Genomic DNA, 20887 nt, shown 5'->3' with positions numbered 1-20887 from the left:
TGTTGATGAAAGCCTTTTACCCTTGCACAGATAACCATATGCACTGCATTCATCCATATGATGCACATTGCACAGATAATTTGGGTGATATGAATGTAAGATGATAGCAGAAATGACACTTATCTGTGTTTTTGTTTAGTATTTTGTAAAGAAATAGCAGAGCACATTCCGAAAACAAATCCAGCGTGGCAGGGTTTACATTTTTATCATGTATATTGAGGAAGCAAAAGCAGTATTGGCTCCAAATATCGGCTAAGGCTGATTAAAAGAAAATCGGCGTTGGCACTAAAAAATCCAAATCGGTTGATCCCTTACCTGAAGAGAATCTGGCGGGGCTTTGACTCATTACAATTCTATTCAGATCTGTCTCAGGCCTGAGTGCTTCAGCTTGCATCACTGTGTCTGTGAATGTCAGCTGGAGAGAAAAGAAGGGAAGGTTAAGCCAATATAGTCTGGTACTTTTGGTGCATAAACCTGACAGACTATTTGATTTCAAACAACTCAAGGTAGTTTATTTTAACCGGAATTTGTGTGAATGGACGCAAGTAAAACACCAAGAAAGCTGACACCAAGGCAACATCTATCAACCACTGAGCAAAAGGCACAATTAATCTGATGTTGACCATACAACTTGAGTAGTTTTTTTCACTTCTATTGTATGAGTTTCTAGAAAAGTATCAAAGTAGACGCCTTTTTCAAAGCAGTTAAATGGAATTCAATCATTTAAACCTGTGCTTTTCATACTGTGACATGTGATGTGAAAATGAAAGAGGCATATTAATTAGTTAATTTTAGAATTTTGTTGGGACAAAACAAGACACTTGAAGACTTGGGCTTTGGGAAATTGTAATTGTTATTTTTCACTATTTAACTACCAAAGGATAAGTTGCTTAATTGCGTAAAATAATCGGTAGATTAATGAATATTGAAAATAGTCAGTTGCAGCTCTACAAAGAAGTATTGTTTTAGGCATTAAAAAATACTGATGTCCTTGACCTTTGGTGTTGTAAGGCAGTGTGACATTATGGGAACTATGCTTATTAAGTGTCTTTCTGAGAGTTAGATGGGGAGATACCAGTCTCATACAGTATCTGTCTGTTAAACTTGAAGCTACAGCTAGCAGCCAGTTAGCTTAGCACACAGACTGATAACATGAGGAAACAGCTAGCCCCCTTAAAACGTCTTTTTACACGTACATATTTGTACAGTTCAGTCAAACAAGATACATGTGGACGTGGTGTGATCTTAAGATATGCTTGTAGGTAGATTTTGTTGCCTTGTGACAAGCAAGGCAAACAGTTTCAAGTCTTTATTCTAAGCTAACTGGCTGCTAGCTTTAACTTCATTGTAGCCTACAGACATGAGAGATGTGTCAAACTTCTTATCTAACTCTCAGCAAGAAAGCAAATAAACTTATTTTCCCAAAATGCTTATTTCCAAACTATTCTATATTCCTTGTTTCTCCAATGGGCAGCAATAGTCGTGCTGATACCAACGGTCTGTTATCATGAACATAACAGACCGCAGAATGCCTTAGAAATCAACCAAGCCATGTAATAACATAAATTATTGATGGGCCGGTCCAAGAAAGTTTGATGTAATTGGTACTGGTTCTAAAGGAAAAAATACTTTTGTAGTTTGGGGCAGAACCACATTGTTAAGATTTGGGGAAAAAAGAAAATTCACTTCCATAACCACAGCCCAGAATACTGACTACAGCCCAGTGGAGAAGACCAATTCAATTTCAAAGGACTGGTATTGCAAATTGGTTATTTTCATATTCATGTCACACCTGCACTAAGACTTGTCACTCACTGTATTAAAATGTCACCTGTAGCCTCAGGATGCTTTGTGCTAAAGCTCAATCAACTTGAAATGTAAGCCACTTGCCAATTTTGCACTTGACACACTTGCACATACTGAGGCTGATTCACAGTGATCAAAGAGGGAAAAGGTGCAGATTTTCCACATTTAGATCTGATGAATATGCAAATGAGTGAAGGCAAAATGATGAGGAGTTTAGATTTGTGTTGTCTTTGTTTTATGAAAATCCTCTACAGTGTCCAACCTCTATTTAGGGCTACTTGTAATGCTCTGCAACATTAACCTGGCTGACAATGCAGGTCCTTGTCTGTGTTACCAAACAGGACAGAACAAAATATTCAGTACACAGTACCATGACCTTCATGACGTATGAGCATGAGGCAAATTAAACACTGGGGGAAAGAGATAAATATTGCTGAATATTCCAGTCGTTCATCGATCACTTCACCATTGTGAAGCCTTTCTAACCTTCCAGCCACATCTCTTCTTCCTCACAAACGTCGACCTTTCTGGTTTTTGTGAAATATTTTGCATCCTTTGGCACCCTGTTGTGTCGTGTGCAGAAACTTGGCAGTTTATCAGATCCGGTCCCTGATGACGATGAGATTCTCTGGGCTCTGTTCTCGCTGTGTGATTGAAGCTGCAGATCTGAGGCTGTTTGTGTGTCACTGATTTGGCCCGGATGGAGGGAGTCAATGTCAATGAAGACAGTCATAATATGGCATAGTGCAGCAGAGCACAGTTGTATTTAGAGGTTGTACCAGAATAGGTTTACATGGTTTAACTTTAAAAAAACACAATATTTTTGCCGTACTGCACATTGCCACAGCTCCTCTTTTCACCCTGTGTTTTGAGCTCTCTGTTTTAGCTACAGTGTGAGGCATCTCATTTCTGTTCCATCTTTCTTGGAAGTTGCACATGCGAAGTTCCTAGGTAAGGACTACTAGCTAGTCAGTTGCAGAGTATGAAGGCGTGCCACGCTAGCAGCTAGGTGAGCATTATAACATCAAGGAAGTAATGGCTGGACTATAATAGAGCAGTTTGGAGCAGTTTGTGAACCGTGTTTTCTGTTGGAGATGCTATGTCCCTTGGGGTGGACTATGGGCCTTTTCACTTTGTAAACTTCTAACCTGCACAAAAAAGATAGATAACACCATAAAGGAAAGGGGCAAAAAGCATAATATGAGCACTTTAAAGGTGGAACATGTACAGTATCTAATTCCTGACGCTAATAATGCTTATACATGTTGGTTGGATGCCTGTCAGCTGGATGGCTGTCTGGAATTACTTTTAAATGGCAGACCAAACACAGTTATATATAATTGTTCCATTACATGTGTTTGGAGAGGTGGTGGCTGCAGAGCTAATTACAACACTACTAATTTAATCAGCACTTTAATCAGCACAGCAAAACGTGTGAAGGGGTGAGCTCAGAGCAGTTCCCGTGAACTCTGAAGCAAAACGTTGTTCGGCTTTCTGTTAACTACAAACATTGTTTGTGCTTGAACATCAGAGCAAAACTCTGATCGTATTCACAAATCAATGTTCATCCCTATGGTGTTTTCACACTATTCATATATTTGCCCAGCCATTTTCCTTGGATTAGGGTGGCACCCAAATTATGGTTGCAGCTGTTGCCGTGGTCCTGCTCCGCATGCGCCCTGCTATGTCCTGCCACACCCTGCTACGCCATGCAGTGCCTTGCTACGCCATGAACTACTACAAGAACTATTTCTAGCCATAGTTCCATTATCTATATTTTGACTATTATTGCCACTGTTTATCACACCCCCAATCGGCATCAGCAGACACCACCTACCAAGAGCCTCGCTCTGTCTTAAGTTTCATCCTAAAAGGAAGTTTTTCCTCGCCATCGTAAATACTCGCTTTTGGGAGAATTACTGGAATTGTTAGGTCTTTTTAAATTATAGAGTGTGGTCTAGACCTACTCTATCCGTAAAGTGTAGTTAGATAACTCTTGTTACGATTTGATACTATAAATAAAATTGAATTGAATATTAAGTATATATCATCTGTGATACTGAGGACTCCAATGCATGACTCAGAGACCAAAAGTAAACTGGGTTGACGGTCAAAACAAAAACCCGGCTCAGCAGCAGACAGGTAGCCAGAACAAAAAGGGCATAGACAGTCAAAAGGTCATAACAAGTGAGGCAGAAACAAGACGCTGGACTGTTAAAGCTGAGTAGCATAGCAGATCCGATCTGGCAGGACTCGAATGAGAAATATGGATGTGCAGAAAATGAATTGGTAAAACAATAATGTACACTATGTTTTATTATTTGTTACTTTATTGATGTAGTGAGGTTTAATAGCGCAAATACAGAACATTAAGTTGTTGAGTAATCTGGATTTTATAATGATAATCTGCCAAATTAGACTGCGGGAAATAAATGTATGCAGACATAGCCCAAAATAGACTTTTATTTTGAACTAAAAATGTGCTGTGCCTTCGTGCTAAAACTGCAATTCTTTTTCATATTGCAGTGCTGACATTAAAATACAATGATCATATTTATTCCACTTACACTGTAAAACAAAACATCAATAAACACGGAGATCTGTGATAGTTTTAAAAAGCATACAATTGTGAAAATAAGTCTGTAGTTGTTGCGGTTAAAGTTGGTAAGGCAGCATGTTTAAAAAAAAAATGGATAGCTTTCCAGAAAACCTGAACTTTCCTCTTCCATTACTATAGTTCCTGTTGTGGTTGCCAAATAGAGGAAGTTTGTGTCTCTTATCAAATATTTATAGATGTTACTCAGTTCTAAATTAAGGCAATCTATTTTTGTTGTCAGTTTACTGTCTCTCTTTGAAGCAGAGCATGTTAAAAGCTTTTTGCTTGGAATACATGCTTCACAGTGAACAGTTATATTTAGCTCATATGTGTTTGCGCTGTAAAGTGGGTCATTTCGCTCTGTCCTCTTCTTTCTTGGCTCCGTCTAACTGACTAATTTTTGTCTCTCGTTCTCACTTTCTATCCATCCCTACAACTTTTTCTTTTTATCCTTTCTCGCTTCACTTTTCTCCCTCTCTTTTTTAATCCTCCCTCGCTCTCTGCGTCTGAGAAATGTTCAAAGCTGAGCACAACTGCACCTGTTTGACACAGGACCAACCAATCATAGCTGATCAAGCCCCGGGGTTGGAGAGGGCCGTCTGTGGAGTTGGAGCACAGTTAACTTTTGATAGGATGTCAGGGTGAATTAGTCCCACATAGAGTCTATCTGGCCGGATAACTTGCTACATGACTCCACTTTGACAGTTAGCTATGCAGTCAATCCTCTTTATCTCAACAGCAGGCATATGAACAGATAAGTAAACCTAATATGCACAAAAGAGGAATACTTGAGTATCCAACAATGCCAAAATGTGTCTTTAAGAGTGATAAGTGAACACTGGTGCTTGTATGTTTTATTGTTAGTCGTCCAGTCATTGGGCAGGTTTTTCCTGAATTTTCAGTTAGTTCGGAGCAGTGAAATTCTTCTGTAGGTTCTGTAGGTGCATTAAAGAATGCACTTAAGCCAATAAGCCTAAAAGGACCTCAACAAGAATTCCTCCCTTGATGTCATGTCTCGTCATTAATGGCTTATTACATGTATAAAACCAGGCTGGGCTTATGCAACAGTATTGAATTTAACCCTTGTTGCACCAACATGCAGTTACAATTAATTAATGGTTCAATAAAAACACATTAGCAATGCCTTTCTGTGTGAGCACAAAATAACTAACTTATTTAATTCTGCCTTTAAAACTAATTTAAATAAGGATTATTAGACAATATTTATACAATATTTAAACAAGATTTGACCATAAGCTTTTGGCACACATTTTTTAATACTCATTGTTATGTACATATTGAGAAACACCTGTATTGAGATTTGATACCCTAATGATGCGAGCGTTCTGCTGTTAATTGTCATCTCCAAAGAGTTTACTAAATGAATCATTAGACTCAAACTAAGACCCCATGAGAGACTTTTGTAGTAAAGAGCTTTGAAAGACAAATAAACAAAGAAGAGATCATCTATAAACTCTTCCTACAGTCCAAAACCTCGTATATTTCAGTTGATGTGCTTCTCTCCCCTTCTTTTTTTGACCGTTCAAGATGTTATAATTGGTACTTTAGTAAGCATGCAACAAGGATCTGACTATCTCTTCTGTCCCCCACTGATGGAGAAATCTGTCCAAGGTCCTCAGGGTAGACAGCTGAGCAGACGTACTCTACTTGCACGTCCCCACACTCTTTGCACATTTTTTCTAATTTGGAGAGTAGGGAACGGACTCGGTTGACACCCCATGTAGATCTGCTCACTCCTCAAAGCAGACTGGGTGAGAATCAGCAATGTATGCAGTGTGAGGAAGGCCTTTTCCCAGCATCTCTGTCTGTACATGCAGGGTTGTGGACAAGTGTCATTGTGGATGCAGGCGCTAGAGTAGAGCTGATTGGAGAGACACACATTCATTCCCTGAATACTTGTTTATTTTCAGTGTTGGGACTGATTTCTGATTCAGCTCCAAGTCACTGTTAACATATAAAAAAAGAGTAACAGCTGCGCGGATGGCTGAAATGTCATTTTGCTGAGATCCTGTCAGTTTTGGTGCCAGACCACTTCTTCAAATTTAAAAAGTGCATCTGTCGGCACAGTTTGGTGTTAGGAATGAATTCACTCCCGTCCTTCCTGTACAGTGTACGTGCCTATTAGCAGATTTTTTTATTAGCTTCACATTTTTACCAAATGCCATGGAAGCAGGCAAAAGAAGAAAAGTCTCATGGCATGCAGTGCAGAGTCATCTGGCCTGGCTTTCCCCTGGCTGCTTTCTCCAGGCTTTGGTTCTGGGTCATACAGTTGATTCTATTCACAAACAATTCATTCTGCTCTACTTTGAGAGTCAGCCAAAGAGAAAGCGATCACTATGAGCCTGAGCGCCCACACAGAGCAAACTTCACTTTTGATTATGGACCCACTACTGGTTTCACTTTGAACCAGCTCTGGCTGTGAAACACAGGCTCTGGCGTAGCACAGAGAAACCGAGCATTTGGCTTTTCCCATTCTTATAAATGCAATTTTACAGGAGAGGTATTGGGAGACCTAACAGCCCAAATATATATATATATATATATATATATATATATATATATATATATATATATATATATATATATATATATATATATATATATATATATATATATACAGTATAAGGCATATAAATACCCCCACTTTATTACCCCTATTAAGTGTGCTGTTTAAAGATCTAACCTAATAGCCTTCAGCAATATCTCAGCAAAGCTAAATAAAGGTTAAAAAAAACACCTTGATATTCAGTATTTTTAGGTGGTCGCTGGCGAAGCACAGAAAGTCCCGATGCAGCACTCATCTGGTCCAGCACCAAACTGTAACAATACAAGATTTAAATGATTAGGCAGTATATCCTGATTACATGCTCCTCTCACACGGACATACAGTGTTTTTGTCGAATGGTATTTTTCAAATTTGACTTGTTGTAATGGCTTCCTTGTTCAAAACCATGTCCAGTAATTAAGAGAGACAGAGACTAATCCAATCCTTTATTAATCTTCCTCTCAGAAATAGGAATGCATTTGGTTGTGCATGGATGGCGCTACTATTTAACACCTCCATTCATTTTCTCCCCTCATTTCCCTCCTGTTTTACTGAATGTCATTGAGAGAAAAAAGCAGGCAGACATTGTCCCTCGTCTATCTCTCTTCTCTCACAATTCTTGCGTGGCGTATATCAGGGAGGAGAGAGCAAAGAATGTAATGGTGCTATTTATAGAAACTGTTGCTGTTAAAAAAAAAAATAGCATTTCTGTGTCTCATAGCCCCTATCCATCCACCCTTCTTCCCTTTAAAGGATCGAGCGAAATGCAACTCTCCTTTCTCCTCTGTGTGCCTCCACTTCCCTTACCCCTATCATCATCTTGTCGTCCATCTATCCATTTAGTTTGCTGGTTCGATTCTTTAGATGCTTTTAGCAGAGGATATATCATTCATTTCTCCTCCCGAGTTGTTGCACACCAGTCAAGAATTGTGACAGGGTGAGGGAGGAGAGGGGAAAGAGGGAGCTGGGAGGAGAGGAGGAAGGAATAAAGAGGCTGTGAGTGAGCATTGCTTCGTGCTACGCATCTCAAGTTGGCTTTGTTTAAAACATGGCCCACTCATGTTTATTTTCTCAGTTTTTTCAATGGGGACATCTCAAGGCAACTGTTAATCAGGGATCAGACCAGAACAGATCTGCAGCTGTGCCATGTTTGTAATATTACTTTATAATAGTGCATTGTGATCCACAATTTGACTTGTTAGTGTTATTCTTCTTAATACTCATTTGACTCTGGAGAACAAAATCTCAAGGTGTGCTGGTTTCAATTCTGTAGATCTTGTGCAGAGAAAAGTTCATAAGTAATGATTTCTTTGACATTGTGAAAGAAATATGCAGATCTTTTACTTGAGTAAATGTACTGGTAACACTCCATTAAAAACCTCCAGTATAGAAGTATTGTCAACTAAATTAACTTGATATATCAAAGTAAAGGTACTCATTCTGCAGAAAAATGGCCCCTGTGAGGGCCATTACAGGGGCTGATATTATTATATAAGCCTTCTGGATTGTTAATGCATCAGTGCATATTGCATAAGGAGCATTTACTGTTGAAGCTGATCGAGGTGGAGCTAGTTTTACACTAACTACTTTAAATATTTACTGTTGGTAGTTGGTTCCCAACCTAGAGGCTGGGTCCCCTTCAATGGGTCATATGAAGAAACTGAGGGATTGTGAGATGATTTATGAGGTTACTTTTGCTTGTTTTTTTTGAATTAATAGAGAGTTTTTCCTCCGTGCTCATAAACATCTGAAACATGACCCAGTCAGATACTGTGGCACTGCTGTTTTTTGCAAGCGAGTACGAGCCCAAAATAAATCTTTTGTATTTTATAAGATTATCATAATCAGAATGAGAATCAGAATACTAGAAATTGATCCCCTTGGGGAAATTATTTAGTTGCAGTTTCTCACAGTCACATTCAAGGTAAAAAAAGAGCAAGTATAAAGTAAATCAAATAACATAGCTACAGTAATAAATAAATAAAAACGTTAAGTAGAAGCAAGTAAGATTAGGTTAAAAAAAAATCATATGTCTGTCAGGTAAAATCTAAAAAGTAACATATATATATACAGTATCTGTCAAATAAATATAGTGGTGTTTCCTTTTGAAACAGCTTTTACGTGGATTCTGTGATTCTAATCCAATACACTTTTTGTCAAACAAGGCAAATATCTTTTCCCGCTAGTTGTCCATTGGGTGTTCTGACAAAAAGAATCGGGTGTTCATACACAGCCCTGGCTCTGTAAATGGGAATCAAACAAAGTGGCTCGGTCCGGGCCACACAACACTATTCGGTTCGTGCTCCTGGACACAACCGGGCAGGGGAAAGGCCATAGAGGTATAAAAGAAAGGCAGTGGTAGCGAGAGGGACAGTACATTTTTAATTTTTATCTGTTTATTGATCCCTTATGGGGAAATTACAATTTTACACTCTGTGTCCACACTTGGTTAATTTATACACACACACACACACACACACACACACACACACACACACACACACACACACACACACACAACACCAGGAGGTGAAGTGGCATCTCTCCAGCCACCAATCCACACTCCGTACTTTTGGTCCATATGGTACTTTTAACCAGTGACCCTCCGGTTCCCAACCCAACTCCCTACAGACTGAGCTACTGCCACCCCAATCTGGCACATCTAACTGTACATCTGGCACATGCTAACATTCGGAAGAGGGATAGTTCTTTGGTTAGTTAGTTCAAATATCAACAACATTTCTCCAGAATCACAGACTCCAACTTTGTAAGTATTGAGTAAATATATGTATTTCTATTTATTTTTTCTTTCAAATTCAGACAGTGGTGACTTCAGAGGCATACATTATTCCATAATCTCCAATTTGAGGCATCCTGGGTATAGACAGCACTATATAACAAACCCTTGATTATTCTGGGGACACCGTGTCCCCAGAATAATCAGTGAAAGTGTAGAGAAGTGAAACATTCTCACTACAATCCTGAGAGGACAGCATGATTTAAGATCCTGGGGGAGGACGTATGTCTGAGAGGTTTTGCTTTGAATAAATTTGGCTTGCGGCACATTCATTCACTAAATCATATTGGGTTCTTACTTCATTTTCAAGGTGTATGGTGTCGGGCATGTCATTGGAGGAGGACAGGACCACCTACGGTAGTTTTCTTCCTCCTGCTCTTGTTAAATGAAATGACAGCACAGATGTTGTTGCTGTTGTTACTGTCGTTCCAATCATACTGAACTGTGTCAGAGTTGTTGTAATTGCTCAGTGGCTTGACAGAAGTCCCTAATTGGCTGTTTTCCTGGACCTGCCAGCAGTTAGACTGAAATTATTTGTTTGGCCGATATATGGCTGTCATCTTTTTAATCCCAGCCAACACCAATTTGTCCATCAGGGACATTGAATTCATTGCCGGTAATAGCATGTAGGCCTGCACACTTCGGGGAAAAATGGAAATCATGATTCTCTGCCACGATTTGTTTTTACCATGACAAAACAAAAGAAAACTAATTGGCAAGTAGGCCTACCAAACCAAGGTTATTATAGTTTTTAATTTTTCAATACATTTTATTTTAATTTCACTTTTGACTTTTTGTTTTCAAATTCAGTTTAGTTTTATTAGTTTAGTCTCTTTTGTAATATCCAGCTGTTCCACTTAGCGCTCCCTCTAGAGGCCTGGAGCACTTCCGTTGTGTAATCTGGATGCAGCGTTTTTTTGTTGTCTGCTTTTCTTTTTGCATTGTTTCTGATTTTGCAGCGCGTTTGTGTATTTGGTTGTCTTGTGTGTATTTGCAATGCGTTTGCTAAATGTTGCGCATACGTTTTGTCAAATTTAATGAAGTTGTTTTCTTAATTTGCTTGTGTTTTGTCCATTTGCATGTGTTTTCTTAAATTGCAGGGCATTTACCCCTGTCGGCCACTGTACAAAAACGTAAATAGTCAACAGACTGTCATTCTCCTTTACCTTGTTAAGGTAACCTAGGTTAGCCTCCTTGTGTTCCTTTCTCAAATGAAGACTATGACAAAGACGGAAACTAAAGACATTTACCCAATAATTTTAACCAAACATGGATTTATTTTTTTTTGGCACTTGTAGCACATTGCATCACCACAAGCCTTAAGGGAGAGCATTGCAGCATTTGGGAGCGCTTTAAAACCTATTTTATACAGTCTGTGTAAAACTCACCGAAGAAAGTGGTAGCATTTGTGATGCATTTGGCTCATAAAATTAAATGAGAAACAAATTCATTTAAAAAAACTAAAAACAGGTTGAATCAAGATCTGGATACCTGCTGGTTGCTGTAAAGTGCTATGTAAATACATTTTGATTGATTTGATTGAGGATCGAGATTTTATAATGATTAATCGTGCAGGCCTAATAGCATGTGCCGGTAACTCTAAGTGTTTCATTTCGGACCATCAATGTCTGTCATTGTGTTTTGAGCTATGTTTGCGTTGATGCTTTTCTTGCAAATCTTCTATTATGTTTTCAAGTTTATTCTCGCTCTCTTTAGACGTTTCAAAAATGCAGAATGTGCATCCTTTGAAACACGCTGCTGCGACCTTCAATCTGCAGCTGCAGCAGCAGCAGCAGCTTTCAGGTGTGATTAAAAAAGGGTCTTTGGCTCCCATTCCACATAAATGAGTCGTCTGTGTTTTTAGAACAAGTGGGCAGATTGCATGATGACAAACGGCCTATGTCAGTTGGTGACAACTCACTGCTAGCTGTCGCTTCTGTGCCTGCACCAGTGGATGATGAGACTAAAATAATGCCCGAGGCTAACGGCTTATATCCAAAACTAAACTAAATAATTACTTCATGGAGAAAAAGGTCAAAGTAGTGCAATACAACTTTATTTTATAACAAGGAATTTAAGCCCTTGCTAATAATGACTTTTGTCCTTTATTTCCTTAAAGCTCCAGTCTAATATACAGCTTCCACTGAAACAAAGTCACCCTTAGTTGTATAGAAATTGATTTGGTGGCTTTAAAGCCTGTCTATATTTGTTTAGTTTTTTTTGTCTGCCTGAGATTTGAAATTGACTGCCAAGTAAAAGTTTTCTATGATTTAGAGCTGTAAAACTGTTCATCTCCCACCAAGGCCCAGCTTTGTTTTCTTTTCTTTCTTTTTTCTGCAACTCCACAACTTTTTCTGCAATTTGTTTTATTCTGACAAAACACGATGGCGATCAATTTTACTGAATAGATGCTGCTTTCTGCTGTTTCATTGCTTGTTATCAATTGTGGGTTACGATGGCTACCTTTTGGGCTTTGAATGGTTCAAATTGCAAACTTCACTTCAGTCACATACAACAACAGTCACATATCTATACAAACATAGTGTACTATATTTGTGTTTGTGAAGTTGATGCATTTGCTGTGGTTTTCCCATTCCCTTGCTAATTCTGTTTTATATAAATATGTGTTGACACTGAAAAAGTACTCAAAGATGATAGTATGCAAACTGAATTCACTTGATTCTGTGGTGTTGGTGATCACTATTGTCTCACATTGCAATGAAATAGAGGAACTCCTTACAACTTAAAAAAACAAACCGTAGACAGTGGTGAGACAGCTCCATAAATATCCCTGAAAGTGCATTGTAACTTGTAACTTCTCTTGTATCACTAAAATGAGGCTTTACAGTAGCACAAGTGTCCAAGTCAGCAATCTCATTCATGTCTGTTCATGTACGTATCTAAAGTTTGCTAACAATAGATCCCTCATGAATTCAACTTTTTATTTGCAACAGAAGAAATACACACATTTGCTTTAAGTTTATTAGGAAATTGGCAGTAGCTTTTTAAAGTCCAACTTTAAATTAGTCAATTTCTCAACGACTCAACGACTTGTATGTATTTAGTATGATTTGCCGCTGTCATTATACACATTGAATTCTTGTAGCCTATATTATATGCTAAGACAGTACATTACATTGCAGGTTGTATGGTATTAGTATGTGTTTGAATTGAGACTCTGCTTCAATGGCTACTCAACCACCATGGATCATCTGCTGTCATCTAGTGGAATTGTAGCAGTACAGCATTCAGTGTGAGAGGACCTAGTGTGATTTAGCAAGCGCACAGATGGAAAGTAGACAGGCAGATCAGTAGACATAGTAACATGAAATCATAAAGCAGTTAGAAATCACCTTGAATAAAAAATCCTTCAAAATATATTTGGGACACTATTAAGCATGTTATATAGTGCTATTTAGAAAGCCAAACATCCTGAAAAGCATTTTAATTTTTAGGCATTTCTGCAGTAAAGTATAAGTAATTTGAGTTTAATACAATTTTACTTCTGGATACAACAGAGATTAATCTGCTCATTGCACTCATAGATCATTTAGTCATTTATTCTGCCTTCTTGCCGACACAGCTGTTCACTGTAACCTGAGCCAGAATGGCAGCGACCATCAGATGTGCCCGGATGATATGACGTCACAGCTGGAGGAAGAGGAGGAGTCTGTGGATGGTCCTTTGCTGCTGGACGATGACAGCACGAGCTACCAGGACGTCAGCCCCCCCATATACCGGCGCCGCTCACCACCACACCGCTCTGTCTCCGAGTCTGAGCTGTCACGGGTAAGAGTTGGTCCGGGAGCACCGTGCACAGGAAAGGTGTTTGCATCAATGTTAGTTCATGCCAGTGCAGAACTAACCTCATCACAAATAATGTGACGCCTTTTTGGATTTCCAGTGGAAACTGATTAACTTTAAATAATTGTTAGAAAAAATCAGTTGAAGGCTATGGTATGTAAGCGGTTAAATTTAATATAGCAGTTTCCAGATTAATCTAATTTTAGTGATGTAAAAAACAAAACAATAAATGATACCTTTTTACAGGATAGCTTTAACTTTTTTTCTCCATTTTATTTATTTTTTCCTTCAAATTATATGATAAAATGAGTGTAGTCTGTTTTTGAAGCAGTGTACAACGTTTATTAGTAACCACGCCAAAGCAAGAATTAGACACCAAGAGTTTGAAATGGGATATATACATTTATTTATTTTGACCACTTGGGGGCAGCAGAACAAGCTGTAAACAAACTGAATTTTGCAGAAAATGTACTAAATATACAGCAACTCCGGAGGAAAATAGCTGTCTCTTTAGCTGCTAAATGCTTTGCTGTGTTTACCACTAGGTCGCTAGCTTTGGCTGAATGTTGCTTGGTGCTATGTAGCATACAATTGGTCTATCAGTTTTTTTAATGAAAAGAATTAACCAAAACAGTGAAATTGCTGGCTGTAAAACCAAAACAATTAGCTCAAAGATTTTAAAAATCATCAAAATTCTTATTCGTCCAATGCTTTGGTTTATGACCAAATACCTGCAAAACTAATCCTACCAATTTTATACTTTGCTTTAGTGCAAACTAGCACCTGTTAGCATGCTAACATGCAAAATTATGATTGTTAACATGGTAAACTGTTTACCTGCTAAACATTGACATGTTAGCTGACGCTAGCATTTAGGAAAAACACAGCCTAGATTAATCCCACTCAGAAAATGAAACCACAATGCAGCCATGATCCTCAATGGGAATTTCTCATCTAACACCTTCACCCTACACCTGTACTGAATTAATTGTATTTGTGGTCAGATTACAGTCAAAAATGTCCTCCCACACACAACAAAATCCACCACATAGAGAATAATATTCCTCTATGTTCCACACATCTATCTCTTCAGTACAAACACATGACTTAACAGGGAATAAATGAGAAAGACGAGCTGTGTTTCTTATAAAAGATCAAAGGCTCCATCGTCAGCAATGCAGAATAATTCCTCACTCCATCTCCAAAAATAAACTGTGCACACACCCTCCCACACACACACACACACACACGCACACACACGCGTCGCATACACATACATACATTCTCTTTTATTTTGATAATCAGCTGTCAATCAATGCAAATGGAAGAACTTTGAGTCAGACAAACTCCTCTGTGAAAACTCAATGAGCGTTTGAAATACCAAATAGACTGCCAAGCCTCAGTTCAATTAGTGCAGACAGACACACACACACAGACACACACACACACACACACACACACAGTTGAAATGCTCTTTATTGTGCTATAAGTTGATAGGTGGTGATTCAGCGGTGACAAAAAAAAAACCTCAACATCTGTTACATACTATCTGTGTTGTGTGTTTTCTTTTTTTTAGGTATCTTCAAATCTTAAATCAGTGACTATTTCTGTTTGTAGCTGAATTGCAGTAGAGACCTGGAGGAAGTACTTATAATAGCTGAAAAAAAAACCAACTGACTAAGTTTTACTACTCAGTGTTGTAACTGGATTGATGTTAAGAATATGTTTTTTTTCTTTGGGGGGGAAACGCAATAGATGAAGTGCATAAAGACTATAATAACATAGAAAGGCAAACTACTCTATCATGTTACACAAGCATGGGCCAATAGTATTTGTTAATATTATATGATAGGAGCTTAATAAGGAGCTAGATGGGAAGTTTGCACCACTGGATTTCACTCTTAAAAAAAGTCACAGTGTAATAGCAGTTAGAGTGTATACAGCTTCAGAATTAGATTGCCAAGCAAGTTTGCATTTACAGGGAATCTTTCTTGGTGTATTAGGTGCATACGGTAAACAATAAACATTTAAAAGTGAATAAACCGTAAAGCAATAAAGTGATGTGAAGTATTTCCAAGTGAAAAGGAATATGTGGGCTGGGTATAATTGGGGTATAAAGAACTCTAGCAACGATTGTAATATATATGATGCCACAAGCCAACACTTGTTGGTTTCACAATAAAACACCTGCACCTTGCTAGTAAAGTTGTTCCAGAAACCCTACTTTCAATCAGGAACGATCTCATCAAACAAATAAAGATATTGAACACATTTGATGGCAGCTTTCAGAACTTTCCTCAGCCTTCTGGTTCTTGTAAGGACTGTTTACTAAGATGAAGGTAGTCTTGTTATTATTAGAGATGTTCGGATACCGATACCAGAGGCTACCAGTATCGGTATTGCTCCGACACTGCCTAAAACGCTGGTATCGGGAGTACTGGAGTTTATGCACCGATCCGATGCCACGTAATAAAGCCTTAAAGAAAATCTAGGTTAAAGTACTTTATGTTCTTTTTCCGCTAGAACCGACTGTCGAACTGGATAATAAAAGAAAGTTCGGTGGCATTCATTGTTTGTGTCTGTTTATGTTTCAGAGTTTAACCAGAGCCAGACCGACAACAAAGATAGAAATCACATCCATACAAAGCTAGTAGTGTACAGTTGTTAAAACATAATAAAGTCTATGACACACTGGTATTGGATCGGTACTCGGTATTGGCTGATATGCAAGTTCAGGTATCATAATCAGTATCGGGAAGTAAAAAATGGTATCGGACCATCTCTAGTTACTAAGCTGAGGAATGTTTTTTTATTGGAAAATCAAAAACATTGTAGCTCATTTGTTTGGTTTTCATGTAGAGCAATATGCCTCAATTAGCTCTGAATAAATCTGAAGACGTAATTAATTCAGACCTTTAGTACATACCTGTAGAAAAGCAAACTATAGGTAATTTCAGTTCATCATATCAGCAGTTTGCATTTTTAAATATTTGATTAAAGCTGAATCTTGCGCCCGGCTGGATTTGTAATCGAGCCAAGGCTTAGCCACATATTACACCCAACGCATTAAACAGCCATTTAGACTCGGTGGATGGCTCTAACATCCATAACAAATCATCTCATCTCAGTTGTTATCACTATCAAGCCCAAGGTGTATTATATCTTGTTTGGTGTTAACACACCCTGCAATGCTTGATGGACCCTGCCGAATCCCAAGGTCGGGCACAGTGAAGGGGTCTTGTGCACTTTCTTTGATGTGCTTGAGTAAAATCGACAAACAGCAGCTCCTTATGAAGGCTTATTAATTTATCTAACATAGCGTGTTATTCTCTGTTCGCCATCCACACCGCTCTGGACACACACATGCACACGCACACCTAGGCACATCTCATTTTCATCCCCATTACTGTTTGTAACAGATTAATTAATGCAGCAGATTTTCATCTCATGCCAGCTCTGGCCGAGAGAAATAGAGCGAGGCACGGAGAAAGGAAAGTGAGAGAGAGCATGCCAGAGCTGTTAATTAGCTTTGCAGTGGAGATAGGGCAGACGACACTGGGCTCCTTGTCTCAAACAGCCATTCACTCAGTCAACATGACACTAATGGCAGTGGCCCTCCTCCTCCTCTTGGCACTTTTTGTCCAGTCAAACTCAAAAAGTGGTTGCAGTGTTACGTTTAGACACTAGAGGGCAGTATGTAACAGCGAATGTTACTGGTGTTATGTCAATAAGTTCAATAAATAAGGAAAGGATCACAAGTTGTCTGGTATTCTCAAAAATGTATCCCATAAATGCTCATAAAAAGCACATACCAACATAAAAGCAGAATCAGAATAGAAATTCTGTGCAATAAATAATTGCGTAATAAATAATTGTTTACCACAGTATGCCACTGACTCCATGTATTGAATCACAGTAATACGCTTTATGGTAAAAGTTGAATAGTTAACATTTTGTGTATCTTTATATGTTATCCCTTTATTACAAGTAGAAGTTCCCATTATCTTTCATTTCCACTTTCTTTGATGTAGTCTTTTACAGCAGTTGACTAGTCTGGAAACCTCCCCTCCCAGGTTGTAATTTAGAATAAAACGTACTATTTCTATATAGTAATATTGCTTAAAAAAGTACATCAAGCAAATTATGATAGTACAGTAGGAGACTCTAAATAAGTTTCTCACTTGAAAAGGCAGCTGTAGAATCCCTAAAGTTCTTCTTTTTTTTTTTTTTAGAGTTAAGTACTAGACCTTATCATGCTCACCTCTCTGTCGCTAGAAAAAAAATTGAAAAGTGATGTTTAAAATGCGATAATACTGCCTCATGACAGCTGTAGAAACCGAGCTAACTTTATGTCATATTGTGTAGAAACTAAACTTGTCCCCTTTCCCTGATATACTTTACTACTGCAAAATTAAACACAATTTTAAACATAATGTGATTGGACAATAAATTGGGATTGTGTTGTTTTAAACTCATGTTTCATCCCACAAACATCATCAGCAGCTCTTGTGCTGTCCAGGAGCTATTAAATATTTGTTTTACTCTTTTACTTTGTTTTACGCATTTGTTCAATAAATGAACACTGCCCTCTTCTTTTGTCTGGGTAACTCTCCAGGGTTGAGGGTCAGTTGTAGTTATTCCTGGGAAGTAAACCATACTATAATGTCTATTTGTGTCTTTGTTGCCACGTTAATACAGAATACAGTAAATTATTGACAAGAAATGTTATGTGCTAATTGCTGCTGTGGTGAACATTTTAATTGAGTGTAAAGCCATTTGACCCTCCAATCAGCCTAAAAATCTTGGAGCCTAAATGACAAGGGACAGTCCTTGGAAACAACTACCGCTGCATTCTTCACAACTGCCAAATTTACTTTCTCACTCGCATGGGGGTTGTAGCTGGAATGCTTTTAATTCACAGCTCCTTTTTGTATTCCAATACTGTCTCTACAAAGGGGCCATGTGATTGCCTCTTGATTAATTTAGGCGAGTACATTCAGATTGGATCTTTAAATGCTTATCAGTGTTAACGCGATTACATGCTTCATTATGTAAGTAATAGTTTTCCACTGTGGTCATTAATGTGTGGATGTTTATTCCAGTCTCTTGTACATGTTTGGGTTGTGCGTTTTTCCCCCAAGGGCTTTATTCCTCGTCTTTAATTTCTGAGGTTGTCCTTGCTCTGTTGCTAAGGTAACGTGAAGAATATTGGGAGCTGTTACTGAGCTTTCAGTTATCAATTAAAGCCAAGGACAGTGACACCACACACACGGCAATCAGATGGTTCGGTACGTGTGTGTACATTGCATTCATGTACAGTATTTATTTCAGTTTCTGTGCCTGGGTTGCACATGTGGATGTATGTACGGGTGCGCCCGTTCCCAGATGTATCCTATTAAAAATAAAACAGGCTTCTCCTCTCACCCCTGTGCTGTCACTCAAATCTCTAATTGGCCTGGAGTCTCTTGAACACAGCTCTTTGAGCATGATTTTACTCCTGTTTTCTTCTCCCTGCGGTTTTCTCTCCGCCCTTTGGCTCTATTGGCTGGCTGGCAGGCAGAAAGGCACCGGCTTACCTATTGTACCCGACCACAGGACCACAGCTATGGGCTAAATCAGTGCAGGATGTAAAACACAGATGGCCATTGACTCACAAATGGGTTCATGGAAAATGAGCTAGTCTCCTATGTCAAATTCTGCTGAGCCCATTCTGGAGCACAATCTTTTTTTCTGCTCTCCCTCTTTTTTCTTCTGCCTCATCTGTTAGTCCAGCCATCCTCCAATCTCTCAGCATCCACTTCTTACCATTCTGCTACTTCTACTCTCTCAAACTGCATTTTCCTCGCATGCTTACACACACACACACACACACACACTTCTCTCCCTCACTCTTTCTCCATCTGGGCCTCCCTCTCTCTGTCCTGTCGCTTCAGGCCACTAGTCAGGATTAATTAAGTTGAGATGTGTTTAATGGTTAATGTGCTTTTTTCCTGCAATACCATTCCCTCCCTTCCTTGCAGATTCATCTATCTACGCAGGTTGCCAAGGAATTGCATTAAGAGAATTGGCCTTGCCTACCTGCCTACCTGCTTGCTTTCACTGTCTGTCACTTTGCCTATGTATATATTTGTATATACCACATGCCAAAACCAGCATGTACATCTTCCCCAATTTCCCTTTCTGTCTGGAATGCTAGATATAGAGTGAGTGGGAAGGAGGTGGATGGAGAAACATAGAGAAGAAGCGAGTGAGGTAGTGCCATATAATAAGAAACAGGTGAGAGAGGGAGATGGGAAAGATGAGAGCTACAGTATGTGGGGAGAGGAAGTAAGAAAGACAATGTGATAGATCTGACAGGGACTGAGCGAGATCGAATACGGGGAAGAGATGAGAGATGTGTGTGTGTGTGGGGGGGGTGAACAAGAAGGCAAAGCAGAGGAAATGCTGCCAGTACCTGTTATTCTGCTGTCTTCTGGGCGGAGGAGAGAAGGGCTTCCATTGCTATGCCACACCACACGGCAGCCAGAGAGCAGGCTGAAGTGAAGGGGTGTGGATGTGAAATTTTAATCACCTCTTTCTGTTTGTAATTTTAGTAGCCCTTCAGTCAAAATCAAAAGCATTGCCAGAACTTTCAAGAGTGATCTTTTGGTAGGCCACTGCACTGCCTACTGTTGAAGTATTTAAACTAGAATGTTGCAGTACAGTGTAATATAGATGTGCATGCACATCAAGTATTTATGTACTAATACATTTATTGTAATATGACCTATATAAAATTGTGCAGTTGTATTAAAGGTCAAGGTCACTTTATTATCCCAGAGGGGCAGTTTGGTTTACAGCCAGCAGTAACAAAAAATAAACATAAACACAACCACAATAGGACTACAACATGAATTGAATTTGAATTCACAAGATATTATTAACAATTGGAATAACAGCCGAGATGAATGACCTTTTGAATCTATTGGTTCTGCATCACGGCAAACTATATCTACGCCCGGAGGGGAGCAGCATGAATTTACCCCACAAGGGATGACTCGGATCAAACCGGATGGCTCTCGCCTTCTCCAAGGATCTGTCCTTATACAGGTCATGTAGGTCACCTAAGGGTGTGCCCGCAATTTTGCTGCACACCTTCACAATACCTTGCATGCAATTTTTCTGTTTAATAGAAAGTGACCCGTGCCAACACATAAAAGGGAAAGTAAGAAATGATTCGATAAAACAGGAGTAAATTTTTTATATAAAAACAGTGTTGACATTAAAACTGCGACTCTCACGGAGAAAGTACATGTGCTGATGTGCTTTTTTACACACA

At 38.9% G+C, this 20887-nt stretch overlaps 1 protein-coding gene across 5 annotated transcripts in view; it reads left to right on the top strand.

The window, feature by feature from the left end:
• samd12 (sterile alpha motif domain containing 12) overlaps positions 1-20887 on the top strand; it is a 96590-nt gene that overhangs the window by 5645 nt on the left and 70058 nt on the right. For all 5 annotated transcript variants that reach the window (XM_032535282.1, XM_032535285.1, XM_032535286.1 and 2 more), the window contains exon 2: positions 13349-13554. In XM_032535282.1, coding sequence (XP_032391173.1) covers positions 13349-13554 — 206 coding nt within the window. The remainder of the gene's footprint in view (positions 1-13348; positions 13555-20887) is intronic.

Source organism: Etheostoma spectabile, chromosome 14 (assembly GCF_008692095.1).
Source record: "Etheostoma spectabile isolate EspeVRDwgs_2016 chromosome 14, UIUC_Espe_1.0, whole genome shotgun sequence".
In the NCBI taxonomy this organism is placed as follows: Eukaryota; Metazoa; Chordata; class Actinopteri; order Perciformes; family Percidae; genus Etheostoma; species Etheostoma spectabile.
The sequence above is the reverse complement of the archived record's forward strand: the minus strand, read 5'-3'. Positions and strand labels throughout refer to the sequence as shown.